The 19,089-nt window shown below is 51.3% G+C and overlaps 1 protein-coding gene across 1 annotated transcript in view; it reads left to right on the top strand.

The window, feature by feature from the left end:
* The window catches only part of Mical3 (microtubule associated monooxygenase, calponin and LIM domain containing 3), a 179,663-nt gene that overhangs the window by 128,092 nt on the left and 32,482 nt on the right, over positions 1-19,089 (top strand). The window contains 3 exon segments of the mRNA XM_040737544.1: positions 4,712-4,907; positions 11,789-12,042; positions 15,908-16,045. Coding sequence (XP_040593478.1) covers positions 4,712-4,907; positions 11,789-12,042; positions 15,908-16,045 — 588 coding nt within the window.

Below are 19,089 nucleotides of genomic sequence, written 5' to 3'. Positions count from 1 at the left end.
CGTCTGTCAGATAGCTCCTTGGCCAGGATAGAGAATCAAGGATGCTGATCTCCTTGACTCATTACATTGTGCTTGCTGGGGCTCTTTAAGGTTGAGGGCTGGAAATGTGTGTCACACTTGGGCATTCTGAGAGTGTTGGGTACCTACCAAGTACACTCTGAATGTTATCTTCCCTTTGGGAAAACTGAACCTCTAGCTTGGGTGAGCTAGAACTCTGTCGGTGGCACTGGGTAGACACAGCACTACCATCTCCATCTTACTGTTTCTGGGTATGTGGATACGTTGGTGGGTTGATTTTTGAGGCAGGGTCTTTAGCCCAGGCCAGCCTGAACTCCCTGTACAACCAAGAGTTATGTTGAATTTTTAGTTTGCTACCATACATGAATGCTAAGCAAGCATCTTCTAGCTGAGCTGTATTCACAGCCTTTCATTTCCCCTACTTTGTTGTTTGTTTGTTTGGTTGGTTTTGAGGCAGGGTCTCACTTTGTAGCCCTAGCTGACCTCGAATTCACCGCGCTCTGCCTGCCTCTGCTTCCCAAGTGCTGGGAATAAAGGCGTGTGTGTGCTGTAACACCCAGCTTCACCTTCATTTCCATTGATGCTTTTGTCTTTGAGGCGGGGGTTTTGCTACGTAGCCCAAGCTCATCTCACTGCTCCTGCCTCAGCCTCCTGAAGGCTGGGATTATAATCACAAGCCACAAAGTCAGGCCTTCAGCCATAGTTTTGCAAAATCTCCAGGAAGATACTTGAAGTTAGGAGAGCTTTCTTCCTCTGGCACCTGGTGTGGTCAGAATATGTGGTCTGCTTCTTATTGTTTGTAGCATTTCTCCTTTCAGAGCCTCAAGCTCTGGGCTTGGACGGTTGAGTTCTGATGCTTGGTGATCCGTTTGTCTGCAGTTTGGATACTCTCAAGAGAAATAAACCAGGCAGAGAGCAGAATGACATTTTCTCATAAAGAACCACAGGGGGACAGTACAGTGAAGCCTCAAAAGGGAGAGATGACTAAGACTCTACAAGTGCCTTCTCTTTGTGTTAAAAGTCCAGGGACAGCATGGTGTCATTTGAATTACTGCTGTCCTCCTGAAGTTCAATTTTTAGTCCCACTACCACAAACTTTGTGACGTCAGGCACCTAGGTGTCTGCAGACTTCAGTTACCAGGTTTACAAAGCCAGCCTGGCTGTGGGGTTTCTAAAACTGGCTGACTATATAGTCCTTCAGCAGATCTTCCCTGAATACCCAGGACACGAAACCGCTTCCTTAGGTACTCTCATGGCTCCACGAGCATGTGTCTGTTGTAGTACTTGATAACTCATGCCTGACATGCTGTCCACAAGTCTACTTAAGAATGGAAAGGGTTTTCATCTGCCATCTTTCCCAAGGTTCGAACAGAGTTCCCAGCACACCACAAACCCGACTTTGCTTCTCTGGTGTGTTTCCATGTGGGTGTCTGCTCACTCCACCTTGAATTTACTGGTGTTAGAACCGATGAGTGTTTGTTGTGTGCCCCAAAGTGATAGTTTCCCTTCCCATCTAGAAGAAATACTGGTGTTGCTCCATATTAGTTCCTGGGACGCTTGTATTTCCGGAAGTGCACTTGCTTTGTATTTGTTCTCTGAGTTTGCATGTAAGAGTGGTCGTCGGGCTCATGCTGAGAAGAATCCCTCAGTGTGTGGTTGTGGAGTCCCCTGCTCATGTTTCTAGTGTGGAGCTGGTGGGTGTTGATTGATGAAGAGGGATGAAGCCTGTGCCCTCCTGAGCCCGGGCAGCCAGCTTTGCTTTGGAGAATAGGAGGATCTACATGCTTGGCCGCCTGCCCATCTCTTGTAGTCTGTGCTCTTAGCTCCCAGACACCTGCGTCCAGCCGTGTGTGTAGCTTGTACTTTCAAGGTTGTGAACTTCTGTAGCTCCAAAGGACGCTGTAACGATAATCAACACAATTACTGAAAGTAAAACTAAGTATTTATTGTAGAAATTACTCACAAGATACCAAACAAGTAACCCAGATGAGCCAAGTAGTCAGAACTTAGCATCAGACCTTACTTTTCAGTAAGGATTCTCCAGTCACCTTGGAAGCGGCTGCTGCAGAAGACCCTGGAGAGTGCAGCAGATGTGCTGACCGAACCCTGTACTTGCCCGTGTTCGTAGAAAATCTCTCCGGTGCTGTGGGAAAGGAGTTGAAAACACGGGCTGGGGCTGTAGGTCATTTCTTGCCTGTCATGCGTGAGGCCTTGCATTCAGTCCCCAATACCACTTGAAGCAGGGATGGTGGCACATGCCTCTAACCCTTGCACTTGGGGGGCAGGAGGATCAATCCTTGGCTACCGTGAATTTGAGGCCAGCCTGGGCTAGAGACTGTGTCTCAACAACAAAAAGCTGTACACAACAGAAATGCCAGCCCTCAGAGCCCTGGCTGAACTATTTCAGGTCTGTCTGAGAAGACAGCTGCCGTCCCAGAGTAGGTTGGCATGGCACTGCATGCAAAACTCCAGTGTTATCTGTCGGGGCTTAGACTAGGAGGGCAGCCCGGGACCTGCCCTAGTCAGAACCGCTGTTGTTCCTGACCCTCTCTCGCCCGGGCTCTGTCTTTTCTTTTTAAAAATAAAACAAAAACCCAACTTCATTTATAACTGTTGTATGTATGCACGATGTGTGGGGGGCCACAGTGCGCATACAGAGGTCAAAGGACAACTTCATGGAATTGGTTCTCTCTTTCCACCTCTGTGTGTATTCTGGATTGAACTCAGGTCTTCAGGGTGCTGGGAAAAGTGCTTTACCTGCATTGCTGGCCTGGTCCTACCTCTTCTCTGTCATTTTGTGTCTCAAAGCGCAAGTGTGTGTGCACTTAGGCCAGGACTGCCACCTCTTCCTGTCTGTATTGGTGACTGAGTTTATGGTCCAGAGTGGATGGGTATCAATCAGCTCCTGTGTGTACCAACCACAGGGATGCACGAATGCTATCAGCCATCAGGCATGTGCCTTCACCCGTATTTGCTGAGTGCTGCCTTGTGGGAGAAGAAGGTAACTGATAGGCTGGGGGTCCAGTTGGCACCCTCACATCCATACCAGCCCGGGGAGACAGGCATCATCCTGTCCACAGGCCAGCATAGTAATTTGAGAAGATTGCAGTTTTTCTAAGATCTGTCTGCCTGCCATGTTCACCACTCTAGACATGGCGGGACCTGGAAAAGTGGAGCCTAAAAATGAGGCGGACTAAAGTCTCGTGCAGTAGCCAACTTTATCCAGAGCACCAGACAATTTATACTCTGGGGATTAAGAAAAACTACATGAGTAAGTTCTCATGAGTTCAAGGACAAGCTGCACATAGCAAAAACATGTTTTTCCATAGAAGCATATAAACAAATACCAATAGCCAGTGTGATGAATAATCAGAGGTAAACTCACTCCTATCTGCTATATTTGGGAGGAGCACAAAAACACATTCTAAGGACAGTTCCTTGTTTTGAAGAAACTGAGGTCCTAAGACACTTGTCTTATTTTCTTGGCATTTTCTCACAAGCGTTCAGAGTTAGTCTCACACTACTCTGGTAGAGTCAGAATCCAACCTAGGTTTATCTGAATGTACCTGCATGGAGTGCCAGAGAGGACCAGGGTGGTAAGAAAGGACACAGGGCATCTGCTGTGGGTTGAAGGAGACTAAAGAAACACAGACATAGCCGGGTGGTAGTGGTGTATTGTATTGTAGTGGTGCAGAGGTGGGTAGATCTCAGTGAGTTTAAGGCCAGCCTGGTCTACAAAGTGAGTTCCAGGACAGCTGGGACTCTTACACAGAGAAATCCTGTCTCAAAAAAAAAAAAAAAAAAAAAGGAGGAGGAGGAGGAAATAAACCTGGATGCTTTGTAATGTTTTAAGTTTTAGAAACACTATGAATGTGAGTCTATAGTGTTACTCAAGAATACTTAAAAGCAGATATGCCGTAGGAATGGTAGAATTCAAAAAAGTACCTTCTAGTGACGCCGGTCATTCTAACGGACAAGCAAAGATCATTGACCAAGCTCAGGTCTCTGAAAGAATTACAGGGCCAAGCGCTGTGTGATTTCTAAGTCTCACCTCGTAGCTGGCCATTTGCAGGGAAGGTGTACTTGTGCGCTGGCAAGGTGGATGACACACCTGCCCCACACAGCCACGCCTGACTCCATTCTCCACTGAACAGCCATACAGAGGGCTCAGCACCAAACCCATGGCAACAGGACACAGGCAGATGCCGTGCTATCTGCAGGTCTGCAAGACACCTTAGCAGGGTACTACCAGACTTCAGTCCATCTTGGTGTGGTCCAGGAGAAGTAGAATACCCTCTCTGTGGATCCCCTAGTCCCTGGTGATGAGAGACCGTCTGAAGGCCCTGCACAGACCCTTCCCCCCAGCCCAGTCACCATCACCTGTTAGATGATGTCTCTCTGTCTGACTTGTCCAGGAGCAGATGAGGTTGTGTGGTTTCTGTGTCTCCTGCTTGGGGAAGTCCTGCCACACCTACCAGCATCGTTTCCCACCTCAGGCCAATCCACAACCCTTCCAGCTTTCAGTCACCCATGTTCTGACTTCCCAGAGAACTATGTGTCTTTTCCTAAGAAATGAGTTATGGCTGTCCCAATGGTCAACATTCCCTTCCATCCAGCACCAGCTGCCGTCATCCACTGTGGCTTCCGCCTCTGCCCTCCATCCTCACAGCTTGCCTGTCTGCTTTTCCCACAGGTTCCAGCATGAATGGCCTGGAAGAGCCCAGCATAGCCAAGAGGCTGAGAGGCACCCCTGAGAGGATCGAGCTGGAGAACTACCGCCGATCTGTGAGGCTGGTAGAGGAGCTGGAGGAGGTGCCTGAGGAGACACAGGCCGAGCATAACCTGAGCAGCGTGTTAGACAAGGGCACCGAAGAGGATGTGGCCAGCAGGTCAGCCCATGCCTCTGGTTTGCCTGGCTACCGGGTCCCTGGGGCAGTGCCCTTACTGGGTCCCTGGATTCACCTGGCAGCAAAAGAGCCTGATGAACAAGGGAATCTGAACCAGTTTGATTGGGTTAGAATCTTGGTTCTTCTGTTTCTCAGCTGTGAAGTAGGCAAGTCCCTTGGTTTCCTCGTCTATAACAAAATACCACGAGTGTTTTCCTCAAATCAGTGTGAAGGCTAAGGAATAGATAGGAACACCATGTTTAAAACTTTCCTTAGCATGTCTAAGCATTTGGAGTTTCCTCTGTGCGCTGCTGACCATGTATGTGTTCATGAGAGTCCTAGGAGTAGGTGTGGGCCTTGTGTTTTGTCTCCTTGTAGGGGAGGAAACTGATGGTAAATAGGACAGGACCCAAAATTCCAACTCAGACTTCCTGTTTTCCCTGCCACCCTGTGATTCATTCTCCCTACACCATCAAGGTCCCTGCCTCTAAATCAAGGTCAGCCATTGTTGCCACGTGACCCTGCAAGTCTAGCGCAATGTAGGTAGCCTTCGCTAGATGGAGCAGGGCTGGAAAGGGCACAGTCTGTAAGATTTCCTGACTGCCTTCACTAGATGGAGCAGGGCTGGAAAGGGCACAGTCTGTAAGATTTCCTGACCGCCTTCGCTAGATGGAGCAGGGCTGGAAAGGCCTGGAAAGCGCAGTCTGTAAGATTTCCTGAGCGCCTTCACTAGATGGAGCAGGGCTGGAAAGGGCACAGTCTGTAAGATTTCCTGACCGCCTTCGCTAGATGGAGCAGGGCTGGAAAGGGCACAGTCTGTAAGATTTCCTGAGCGCCTTCACTAGATGGAGTGGCTGGAAAGGGCACAGTCTGTAAGATTTCCTGACTGCCTTCGCTAGATGGAGCAGGGCTGGAAAGGGCACAGTCTGTAAGATTTCCTGAGCGCAGCCCACTTCTCCAGCACTTTGTGAGCCGTGAGAAAGATAACAGAAAGGTAAATCACACTTGCGATCCACCAGTTGCTTACAACTCCCGTGGGAGGGGAAAGGCCGTCACAGGAAGGAAAGCACGCTGCAAACAGCATGCCTTCATGGAGTGGGGCCTTCCACAGAGGATACTGGATCGAAGCAGAGGTGCCTCGGCCGCTGTTACTCTGCAGCCTTAGGGAAGCCACCTTGCCTCTCTGGGGCTCCTAGGGGCTCCTATGGTTAAAGAGGGACAGAGACCTTGCATGCCAGGCGCCATACACCAGAGGCATCTGGCTTCTCCAGTCAGTGTCAGTTCTGTTAGCTGACCACTGTCTTCGAGGACCCAGCATGCAGCCTTTCCCCAGCAGTTGTGCCTGTGTGTGATGCTCTCGTGGCCCAGAGTTTCTCGTGTCAGTAGAGGCGCGTGTGGGAGAGGACAGGATGGCAAAGAGGGCCAGAGTCCACACAAGCCAGGCTCTCTCACAGGACTCCCTTGCCAGAGCTGAGGCTCCAGACCAAGAAGCTTGACTTAGAGGTGATGAGCAGATGTCTGGTGATAGAGAAGGCGTCAGACTTTCTTTACAGGCCCGAGAATGTCTCCCAGAGCGCAGTTCTGAGCAGAGCTGCTTTGGGCTGCATCCCAGCAGAAAGATCTGGGGCGGGCTCTGCAATGAAGCAGTCTGGGCCAGGCCCTGTGATGAAGTGAAGAGATCTGGGAGGGGCACCATGTTGAAGCGATCTGAGGCGGGCACCATGATGAGTACCCCTCAGGCTGGCCCCACAGACAGCCCCCCTGCACACTCGAGACAGCCCCTTTGTAGGTGCCATGCCAGAGCCTTCACTACCTCAGGCTGCAGTCACGTAACTGCAGTGCATCCAGAAGTGCCGTGGGAACATGCCTACACCCCTGCCCTCAGGTGGAGGAAGCCATCAGCTCTCATTGCCAGCCCCAGTTCTGCCGAGCTCAGTGACAGGCCCTTGATCAGAGCAGGTGGCTTAACCTTGGGATGAGTCGGGGTCAAATGAGAAGTTAGCCTCTATCTAATACAAAGATCCCGTTTAAATTCTATTAAGGTTGGAAAAAGAAACAACAGGTGCTTAGGTGTGGTGTGAGTCGGGGGAACACATTTAACTTGCAAGTTCAAAACCATGGGTTCTATCCTTGGCACTGTGAAAATGAATGAAAGGTCTTTTATACAAATGAGAAAAAATAGTAATAAACCCTTATCAAATGCTTCATAAAGTGGAGGCCTCAGAGCAGGAGTTACGGAGTTTGCCTCATTTCCCTAGAAGTAGTAAGTGTTGTTGTTTTGCTAAAACTGCCAGCGATGAAACAGGAACCACAAAGCTCGACAAAACCACATGGAGTTTATTGGGAAAGGGAGCCAAGGGAGGGGTAGGTGTTGGCCAACCGGGAACAGAGATGGAAGTGGGGAGACAAAGAGACAGAGAGAGAGGACAGGAGAGAAGAGGGAGGCAGGAAAAGTACAGTCTGCCCCAGGGGAACGGTGGGAAAGAGAGGAGAGCAGGCAGAAAAGAGTGTTAGGTGGGTGGGGTCTTTCTCTTACAGGGAACCTTTGCACCTCCATGGAACCCTGGGCTGACCAGGGAACCGCCTGAGTGCATTCTGCCAGGTGACAGGGGCAGGCCAGCATAATGCCTGAATCCTGACAGTAAAGTGCCTGTAACATATGTGTTGTATCCATCTTCCCTATCGCTCCAAGTTTGGTCAGGTGCTTTTGCAGCCTTCAGCCTTCTTAGTGAGGGCCTGTCCCTGAAGATGAGAACTGATACCCTTTTAAGACTCTCCTTGTCCAAGCTGAACATAGTGGCACATGCCTGCAATCCCAGAGTCCAGCTGCGGGTACTGAATCACTGTGAGCTCCGGGAGAAGCACTGAAGACGCTGGGCACATGGCTGGGAGTCTGATTCCCTTATGTCTTGGTTAGGCGTGACCTGCTGTAGCTGTGCAGAAAGGTGGGCACGTGGCTAACATGCCTGAACAATGAAGGAGTGCTGGCAGCCGAGTTCCCTGTGCCTCAGGGATTGAACCCATGGCTCATGCATGCTAGGCACACACTCTACTGAATTATACACCCAGGCCTCTTTTAAAAATATATATATATTTGTAGTTAGGGTCTCACTTTGTTGCCTAGGCCATTTAAAGTCACTGTGTAACCCAAGCAAGTCTTGAACCTGTTACTCCCCTACTTCAGCCTCCCACCAGCTGAGAAGGTGATGATTAACCATCCTGGTCCCCATCTGTCTCAGGAGACTGTATCAGTGTCCACGCTGCTGCGGGTTCTCTTGCCTCAATAGGCTAGGACCTGCAGTTCAGATGCCTGGGTCAACAGGGGGATCTAAAGTGAGCCTAGAGTCTGAGCGTGGCTCAGTGGTACAGTGCTTTCCGGGCATCCAAGAGGAACTGGATTTACGCCTTGATCCTTGTGTGTTGTAAGAGCTGGGCAACCCTCACATTGGCCCTAAGGTTCTATGACAGCTGGAAGGAAGCTTCTACCTGCTCCTGTGGGTTTTTCACTGTCCTCCCTGCAATCAGGGAGGCTGCTTTGCAGGAGCAAATAGAAATGCCTCTTGCAAATGCTTATCCTTACAGCTGGGAGAGGGACATGGGGGCTGACCTTTCTGCTCCCATTGTCACACTCTCACAATCCCTAAGCTGTCATAAAACTAGCTGGAGTGGCACTAATAGCCATCATGGGGTGTCATTGTCATCATCACAGAGAGCTGTATTCATCACCCAAATTATGCCTGGTACAGCCATCCTAATAACATGGCATGGGTGACGTCGGCTGCACTCAGGCCCTGGGAAGCCAGGCACAGCCCCTGCTAGCCCCTAGAGAAACCGCTACGCGCACTGAGCCATGATGGAGGGATAGAAAATTTGAGATGCGTGCAGAAGTCCCCATGTCCTTACTTACAGATGTGAATGGCAAATGGCACTCACAGCACACTTCATTAACAAGAAAGTAAACTAGTGAAAACACCTAAGTGGAGAAACACGGGGCAGTAAAAATAATGGTGGGAAATGTTTCGAACTCAGGTGCCACACTTTCCGTCATTAGGTTTCCTCTTTATTTATTTATTATTTATTTATTTATTTATTTATTTATTTATTTATTTATTTATTAAGTATACAGTGTTCTTCCTGCATGTCTGCCTACAGGCCAGAAGAGGCACCAGATCTCATTATAGATGGTTGTGAGCCACCATATGGTTGCTGGGAATTGAACTCAGGACCTCTGGAAGAGCAGCCAGTGCTCTTAACCTCTAAGCCATCTCTCCAGCCCCCTAGGTTTCCTCTTGTAGTTTGTTCATTTGCTTGGTTCGTGTGTGTGTGTGTGTGTGTGTGTGTGTGTGTGTGTGTGTGTGTGTGTGTGTGTGTTGGACTCAAACCATAGCCCTGGCTGGCCTGGAACATGTGTAAACCAGGGGAGCCTCCAACATACAGAGACTCTCATCTCTGCCTCCCAAGTTCTGGCATTACAAGCATGCACCACCACACCTGGCCAGATGTTTACACTTTAAACCACCTCCTCCCAGATCTCTGCCACACCTTATGACATGCCTGGGCTTTCCTGGGTCACCTTTGCCATGCCCCGTAGTCAGTGAGTTTGCTGCAAGAAGATGACTCAGTCTACGTTAGCTGAGCAAGTGTGTCCATTGGCTGAGTTGTAGCAGGTCTCAGGATGGTCTTTAGGCAGTATATAGCGGTACACACCTATGACCCCATCTCTCAAGAGGACTGAGGACTCAGGCCAGCCTGGACTACGTAATGGGACCCTGTCTCAGGAGTTAAAAATAATTGATGAAAGAATGAGTAAATGCTTGTGGAACTGAATAAACCATAGGAATGGTGACCGTCTTAGATCCCTAGCCTTCACCACATGCCTGTTAGGCAGGCATCACATGGCCTTCCCGCTGAGGGCCACAGCTCCATGAAGCTCAGCTACTTGAGAGGCACTCAGAACTTTCTGGACACTGTCATGCTCATGGCTAGGGCCTATTACAGTGGGAGGAAGGCTCATTAATGGTCAACTTGGTGGAACAGAGGCAGAGTTGAGGGGTGTACACAGCCTGCAGTAGAGATGTCAGCATCGTGTCCCTGTGAGAAGTTAGCCAGCATACAGGACGGATGCACCCGGTTTCTGCCCCACCTCATCAGTACAGGAGTTTACCAGAAGCACCGTGAGTCTCAGCTGCATGACAGGGACTCAGAATTTGCTGGAAGCTGTCATGCTCATGACTAGGGCCTGTTACAGTGTGGGGGAGATGCAGAGGTTAGGACTCTGCCATGGAAAGACTTTCTCATGGGCTAGTCCAGGAAACTACCAGACTCAGAGCTTCCATTGTCCTGCTCCTATGGAGAAGGGACAGCGTTCCTGGCCTGGTTTCCACAAGTGATGTCACACTCACTCAGGCCTGGAACCTTGGAGTTTTTACAGGGACTCCATTATGTACATAGTAAATTTTTATAGTCCATGTGGTTGATCTAGTCTTCAGGCCAACCTAAATCCTCCCTTTCCCCTGAAGTAAAAAGTCTTTGGCCTTCCCAGGGCAACTGGCCCCTATATTTAGACTGAGTGTGGCCAGGAGTCCCCCTAGACCCCACGCCAGACAGAGCACTTGAATGCCACAGCCAACATTTCAGTGTGTGCTTAGACTCCCACGTGCGAAGGGGCTGTGGGAGCTCCCCTTCTCAGGAAGCCGAGGCTCAGCCGCCACCCCACTCCTCATGCATGTGGATCTTGGGCCCAGAGCTCAGCCCTGTGCTTTGTCCTAATGGCTTTTCTCCAGCATGGTCCAGAGCATACCTGTGACAGAGGACCAGTGTGCCGACTCTGAAACAAATCCAAAACCTCTCCAGCAGAGCCACGTATGACTGCATCCTGCCTATCTGTCATACAGCCTGTCTTGGCAGGGCCTGAAGGAGAGCAGAGGTCAGACGTTTGTCTTACGGAAGTTGTTGAATGTAGCCGAGCTGGCCTTGTGCTGTGAGGGAGCAGATGGGAAGAGTGAGGGTGACCCCATGGGGAGGCAGGGGTTTTTCTTTTCTTCTTTCTTAAAAATATTTTTTACATATTAATCCCAGTTCACTCTCCCTCCCCCCTCCTGCCCCCATCTTCCCTTCATCCTCCTCAGAGAAGGTAAAGTCTCCCATGGTAAAGGTAAAGTCTGTCCCAAATCACCACATTGAGGCAGGACCCAGGCCCTCCCCACTGTGGCTGTGTCTAGGCTGAGCAAGGTAACCCTCCATGGGAAATGGGCTCCAGAAGGCCAGGTCGTGCACTAGGAACAGATCCTGGTCCCACTGCCAGTAGCCACACATACAGCCCAAGCCAAGGTGGGGCCTTTTTTAGGGTTTCTGCTAAACCTGTGCTAGGTGTGGGGTCTCTACTGCACTTCACCTTGAGCACAAAGAATTGGATCTGCTGCCTTGTCCTCAACACGCTCGCACGCATGCACGCACGCACGCATACACACGCACGCACTTCTTCCTACCAGTTCAGCCTGTTGGGGCTTCTTCCCATCTCCATCCACCCATGGTTCTCACTGAATCAATTTACGTAGAGTCTAATTGAGTTCTCCAGCCAAACAATGGCAAGCAAGGACCTTCTCCCCAATTTTGGTGTGCCGTGAGTAGCCACTGTGCCCCACCGGCCAGATCGGGTGGGTCCGCATAGGTGTTGTACATGGGTATCTGTCCTCCCTGGCCCTCGGGTGGGTCCGCATAGGTGTTGTACATGGGTATCTGTCCTCCCTGGCCGGGGCAGGGTACCAGCCTGGCCTGCTTCCTCTCCCTTGCTTTGTTGGGAACTGCTACTTGTGACTGTGGGTTTGAAACTTCCGTCTCCTCATGCTGTCTTTCCTGTACTCTGTGTGGTTACTTCCTCTCAGCAGTTCCGAGTCGGAGATGGAGGAGGAGGAGGAGGATGACGAGGACGATCAGCTCCCCACCTCTGACCTGGGTGGGGTTCCCTGGAAGGAGGCAGTAAGAATCCATGCCCTTCTGAAGGGAAGGAGTGAAGAGGAGCTAGAGGCCTCCAAGAACTTTGAGCCTGAGGAGGTGGAGGAGGAGGAGGAGGAAGAATATGAAGAGGAAGAGGAGGAGGAAGAGTATGATGAAGAGGAAGAGGAGGAGTCCAGTGAAGGTCAGAACCGTCTCTAGTCCTGACCCCATCCACCTCCCACCCCTTCAGCTGTTTCTGCTGTGAGTGTAGGAGTGTGAACATTAGTCTGGACGCCGCCCTGGGGACCTGAGGTTTTCTGGTCCTCGCTCTTCCAGACCTTTGGTGGGATGCAGCATCTGGCAGACTGAGAAACCTGTCCCTTGTCGGCATTCGTATTTTTAACTGGAAGCAGAAGGCAGGGCTTAGCTGAGGACTGTGACCAAATTAGGTTCTTTCATTTTTCACTTTTCTCTATTGTCCCCTTCAGTTTCCTGTCGAGATCCTTATTTTAATAAGACAAGGAAGGTTAGCTCCTTCAAGGAGTCACCCATGGTGCAGAAAAGCAGGCTGCTGCGATCTTAGATGCTCACTAAACGAGCCTCGTGGGGCCTCAAGAGTGTGTCCAGGTTTTGCATTTCCAGCCATTCCAGTTGCTTCTAAAACTCCTCTTGCATTGGGCTTGAGATTTTTCTGCTCAGCCTCCTGTCTGGTTGTAACCTAAAGACAGGAGGGACTTGGCTGCATTGAGAATGTCACTCTTTCCCTGGCTGCAGAGGGTCTGTAGATGGTAAGAAAGGGACCAAGATTTGTGGACTCCCCAAGGCGGGCCATGCTCACTTCCCGGGGACACAGAGCCGAAGGAGGGACGAGAACTTGTTCTTCCAGCCATGCATCAGAACAGCATGGACACAGAGAATCAGCTCTTGGTGGCAACCCTGCCTGCTGCTGTCTGTGCTCGGGGTCGGTACATTGGGTGGTGTTAGGCATCTTCCCTTGACAGCAGTATCTTTATCTTCTGGGCCCACTCCTCTGAAGGCCCAAGTGGAATCTAGGCAGACTCCCTCAGTGTCGTGAGGCATGCAGAAGGCGTGTGCTGGGAAGAGATGGACTAGCCAGAGCATGGTCTCTCGAGTCTGTCATGTCTGCCGCGCCATGCTGGCCCCGAGTGTCCATGTGCTCGCACTCACCAGAGCAAGCCCTCCCTCTCCCAGCTCCCGCAGGGGAGAGTTGGCCCTCCTTCTCTACTCAAAGACTCCACTTCCCAGGCTGGGAAGTTCACTCTTCCCTCAGCCAAGTCCTGGTTGTTCCTTTGTCCCCAGCCTGCCTTGCCTCTTTGGGGCAGCACTGTGTGGGCAAGTGGCAGGATACTCTTGCAGGAAGCTGCGATAACTCTGCTCTCTGTTCTCTTTCCTGCCTCCATTCCCTTCTCCACTTGCCCCCCTGTGGGATTCTTGGTGCTGTCTGTGGGTGTCTGGCTCCCCCTGCTGTAGAAGGGGAGTATTGCCCCTTGGACAGAGAACTCCTGCAAAGCCAGTGGTTCCGGCATCTCTCAAAGGAAGAAGAAATGGGTACTTGTGAAGGTACCCGCTTTGCCCCTGCCCATCTCCACCCCAGCTCCCAAGCAGCCATGTAAAACGTACCTCCAAGAGCAGGTCCCACACGGAAAGGTCATTTTATAAAGCTGCTTTCAAAGGCTTTGGGCACACCTAGGCTGGCACCTTAGTCTAGCCTCCGCAGACTAAGTACAGACTAGCACACAAGTCATCAGATTCCCAGGAGACGGGACAGGGGACAGGGCTTATGGAATGGAGCCCCACTGCTGTCCCTGGAGCTTTTGCTCTGAGTTCCCTTTATCCAGTAAAATTTCCTCAGTCTCAGCCCAGGGTCTCCATGCTGCTGATGCCTACACACACACACACACACACACACACACACACGCACGCACGCACGCACGCACGCGCACACACACAGCTGCATATGTTAGCAGAAGGCAGAGCTGTACTCAGAAAAGGTTCTCTGTTGCTTAGAAGCCTTCTTTGTGTCTCACCCTCCCTGGTTGTGACACATCGAAGCTGTTGGTGAATTTGCCATGATTCAGCCCTTACTAGCACCATCTGGGCAGCCTGTCTTTGGGGATGGACTCTGAGTCTACAGAGACAGTAAAAGAGCCTGTGGGGCCAACTCTATGCCACTGTATAATCTAACATCCCCATCAGTCTTCTCTACTGCTTTATGCCGTGTCATATCGTCACGACTTTGTTACAGAGCTGTCCTGGTAGTGACAGGCGGTATCCAATCAAGAATGTTGGGCAGGGGGAGCATATACTCCCAGATGGAAGCTGGCTTTTGGCAGAATCCCCAGTGTCCTTCAGATTGGTGGCACCTGCTCTTGCTGCCTGAATAGCTTGCCCTCCCTTCCTCAGTGCCCACCCCCACGCTCCTTAGTTACTGGCTGTCCCTTTATCTTAACCCTACCATGGGCATGATCCAAGCACTAATGAGAGGGTCCTGTGGGGCGGGGGCTGCACGTGAATTCCATATGCCAGCGAGAGCATATGAGAGAGCATTTGTGAGTATTGATTAGCTGAGAGGCAAACTTCATGCCCAGAGGAGTCAGCAGGGCTCCAGGTCAACTTTGTAAGAAAGGGGGCTTCACCCACAGTGTAACAGGGGTCTTGACCTCACTCCTGCCTGGATGCTGGAGTTCAGGACTTCACAGGACAGATCTCTGCTTCATCCCCTAGCTGCCATCCCCACCCTCAAGTGCTGACCGCCTGCCCCATGTCGTTACCCCCGCCACAGCGGGCAGCACGCAGCATGTGGTCTCTGGCCAAAGGGCATTTTCTCTCCGGCGTCAGCTTTACTTCAGAGGGTGAAAAGAAAAGTCCCAGCGGAGCACGTCTGTCCTGGTGGTCCTCATGGCAGAGTGGCACCACCCTCACCCTGTGATGGACAGGAGGGTGCCCTCAGGAGCTCATGCTGTGCTAGCTAACAGCCAAGTCCTTGGGCCCCTGCAGAGATGGTCCTCGAAGGTGAGGGTCACCTGCCCTGTTCCACCCTGGGCAGCGTGGGCCTCAGATTCATTTCATGATGGAAAGGAAAGATCCCTTCTGCGTTTGGAGGAGGAGTGTGTGGATCTCACTGAACCAAGAAGCTCAGATGACTAAAACCAAATGAATAGAAAGAGTGTGTGTGCCTCTGTGTGTGTGCTCATGTGAGTATTGTGCAAGTGTGAGTGTGAGTGAATATGTGTGTGCGTGTATGTGCATGTGAGTGTGTGCAAGTGTGTGTGTGAGTGAGTGAATATGTGTGTATGTGCATGTGAGTGTGTGCAAGTGTGTGTGAGTGAGTGAATATGTGTGTATGTGCATGTGAGTGTGTGCAAGTGTGTGTGAGTGAATATGTGTGCATGTGCACACATGTGTGAGTGTGTGCATGTGCACGCATGTGTGAGTGTGTGTGCACGTGTGGTATGTGTGCACATGCACATGTGTGTTCATATGAGTGTGTGTGCCTCTGTGTGTGCTTGTGTGAGTATTGTGCAAGTGTGTGTGTGCATGTGTGTGAGTGAATATGTGTGTGCATGTATGTGCGTGTGCGCACATGTGTGCGTGTGCACGTGTGTGCATGTGAGTATGTGTGCATGTGCACGCATGTGTGAGTGTGTATGCGTGTGTGGTGTGTGTGCGTGTGCACGCATGTGTGAGTGTGTGCACCTGTGTGGTGTGTGTGTATGCACATGCGCATGTGTGTGCATGTGAGGATGTGTGCATGTGCACGCATGTGTGAGTGTGTGTGCATGTGTGAATGTGTGTGCATGTGAGTATGTGTGCATGTGCACGCATGTGTGAGTGTGTGCGCACCTGTGTGGTGTGTGTGTGTGTGCACATGCGCATGTGCATTCTCAATTTTTGCCTCTTTCTGACTCAAACTGGTCCCAGCAAACACTGTAATTCTTTGTTTCCTTCCTTTCCTGTGGTGTCTCATCCCCTCCTCCCTTCCTGTCACTGTTCACTTTCCCTTCTGTCCTCCCGGTACTCTCCTTCCTGGGAACCTGGCGCCCTAGTGGGGAACAACAGGCTGCCGCAGAGCATAAGCACAGCAGACCCCTTGGCCATCCAGGCTGATGTGCACTGGACACACATCCGTGAGAGAGAGGCGGAGGAGAGGATGCTCCCGACCTCTGAGTCCTCCACTTCCAGAGGTAACTGCTTGAGCCCCAGAGCCCAGTGTACGTCCTGCGTACCCACTCCTCGACCCTGCCGTGGCTACAGACATGCTGTCTGCTGGGGGACCGCTGTCCTTGACTCTCATTCAAAGATATGTAAAGTTCTCTGTGAGTTATGAGGTTGCTGGCTCTGCTCTACTGATGCAAAATAGGAGAGTGAACCTGACTCAGAAGACCCTAGAACTTGCTGTCTCCTGCATTTCTCAGCAGCACATTCTTTATCCCTGTCCAGAGTGGGTGTCACATGAGTGCGTGGCAGGACTAGGGAAAGGAGCATATTTAGAACTTAAAGTAAGGAGGGGGCATCGCAGGGGGAATCTCTGGTATCACTGTGTCATTGTCAACTCCAAGTTCGAAGTGAAGTGGTCTGTGTTTCACCCACCTAGGTGAAATGTGTTTTATTCTGGCTTCTTTCTTGTTTGTTTGTTTGAAGTAGGATCTTACCGTGTATCCCTGACTGGACTGGAACTTGCTGTGTAGACCAGGTTGGCCTCAGATTCAGGGACCACCCTTTACTGCCTTCTAAGTACTGGGATCAAAGATGTGCACCACCAAGCCTGGCCTCCCCGCCCCCCTTCTCTCTCTGTTTTCTTATTCTTTTGACAGTCTCACTGCTGGTCTTGAACTCAAGATCCTCCTGCCTCGGCCTCTAGAATGGCTGGCGCCGCTACATCCAGCCTCTGGCTTCTTCTGAGGAATAGCGATAAAAAGAAAGCAAAGCCCACTTAGAGGTGTGGGAGGCTTGATGCCATCCTCTTTGGCCATCTGTCTCCCATGTAGGGACCCTGGGTGGCATCACCATTTCTGGCTGAGGTGGTGCCACCCAGGGGACTTTGAATGTGTAGAAGATCACTTTCAGTTCATGGGGAAACTTGGACCTTCGTGTGATGTTTTAATCCTCTAGGGCATCGAGATGGACTGCAAGAAGGGGACAAGGACAGCTCCGCAGTCTGAGCCAGAGCTGACCTGTCTGGAGCTCTGTCTCCTTTCCTTGTCCCGGTACCCTTCGGATCACGCACATACAACCCCGTGTCGCGCCGGATGGCCCTGTCTTACATGCCTTGGTTCCTTGTCCTCCGTTTTGAATTTTAGGACTGAGTCAGCGTTCTCTGCTGAGAACTTACCAGTGTTTAACTCTGCATTTATCGTCTGTTTTAAATTCAGTGACCGGCCTTCCCTCCGTACGCCGCGCAGCAGTACAGGCCTGGCTGGAGACTGTCTCCGGAGGTAGTCTGGTGATATGTGACCCCCCCTCCCCATTCATTGTAACCTCTTTCTCTAGGCAGCTCTGCTGGCATCTTAACTCTAGGACTCAGCTCCTGTCGCTGGTGCATGTGAGGGCAGAGCCAGTGGGCGGGGCTCGTGCATGCTTAGTCAGGCAGCCCATATGCATGGACTAGAAGTGCAACCCCCATCCCCAGGCAGACTGGAGACCAAGAGTGGAGTACCATTAGTACTTAGATATGAAAGCCACGGTGAAAGGAAGCTTTTTTTTGTTTGATTGGTTTTTGGTTTTTCGGGACAGGGTTTCTCTATGTACCCTGGCTGTCCTGGAACTCGCTCTGTAGACCAGGCTGGCCTCGAACTCAGAGATCCACCTGCTTCTGCCTCCCAGCTGCCGGGATAAAAAGCCTCCACCATCACCACCTGGCTTTCTTTTTTTTTCTTCTTCTTCTTCTTTTTTGGTGAAAAGAAGCTTTTTATGCTCTAGGTTTAAACCTATAAGTAAAGTTGGGTAGCAGTGGATACGGAGTAAAATCAGATACTGTTCCACAAACCCACAGTGTGTCAGAGGAGCAGTCAAAACAGGAATTCATGGAAAGTTTGTGTAAGAGAAGAGGCGAGGCCTGGTGGGCACCGCTGAGTGTGGGAGAATTTACCCGTGGGCACCTGAACTTTGTCCCCAGACTAAACTACAGTGTCTCAGTACACAGGCCAAGAGTGACCTGAGAAGTCATAGTTGTCCTTCCTTGTTTTACTAGAAACCTGTCTCTCAAGGAGACGGGTGCCTGGCGCTTGGGGTCGGACAGACAGTCCTTACCCCGCAGGGAGTCTCGTCCTGCCTGGACAGCTTCTGCCCTCAGTGCTGAAGGGTCTCCTGCTAGCCCTAGGAGCCTCCCGAAAGAGACAGCACCACCCCTGGTTGAGAACCAGTGTCCTGGCAGTCACTTCTAGGACCGGTAGGGACGATGCTTGTGACCCTTTGTCACCACAAGCAGGGGGGGGGGGGTGTAAGCAGACGTATGTGGTAGGAGGCCCCACAAGGGGGAGAGGCCTCGGATTCTAGGATGGCTAACCCTGAATATCACCCTTTGAGCCAGAGGAAGGAGGAGCGAGACTGGGGAGGAAGGCTATCCTAGCAGGCAGCTGAAGTAAATGGCCACTCGCGGCTTCCGTAGTGTGTGACTCCTCACTTGTGTGGCGGCTTCCAGCACAGCGCTCCATCTTAACCAGAATTCCATCCCTCAGTTCCATCGCTCTAGCTGTGTCTTCGCACACTGCTGCTGCGGCTGCTGCGCAATAGCACTGAGTGTCTGCTTTCTGATGTGTGTGACCATTGTTTCTTCCGAGGTGTTCCGAGATGTTTCTTAGTAGGGAAACCGGGAAGGACCAAGAGACCAGGACCAGGACAGGCTGGTTGGAGGCTGGGCCAGCCTGGGGAACTGAGGAGTGGTCTCCTTTGGGCTGCTTCAGAGACTGTGGTCGCCACCTCAATGCCAGGCACTCGAGCAAGCATGCTGTGCACAAAGGCCCTCCGGAACAGGCCCAGATTCTGTTCCCAGCGGCCTCTCATTCCCCAACATGGCAGAGAGTAATAATGGACTCACCGTCCGAGTACCGCTTGGTTTTAAAGCGGGACCCAGGGGCGTGGTTGAGTGGGTGTTTATGTCTCCAAAGTCACATCCACACGTTCTCTGATGGACATCTTCATGAGTGGCCCAAAGCAACACAACCACGTGAAGGTTTTAGACCTGTGGGTACTTGAGTAGTTTTTCTCCAGTGTTTATCCCCGCAATTGT

This window comes from Mesocricetus auratus, unplaced genomic scaffold (genome assembly GCF_017639785.1).
Source record: "Mesocricetus auratus isolate SY011 unplaced genomic scaffold, BCM_Maur_2.0 Super-Scaffold_100676, whole genome shotgun sequence".
Lineage (NCBI taxonomy): Eukaryota > Metazoa > Chordata > Mammalia > Rodentia > Cricetidae > Mesocricetus > Mesocricetus auratus.
The sequence above is the reverse complement of the archived record's forward strand: the minus strand, read 5'-3'. Positions and strand labels throughout refer to the sequence as shown.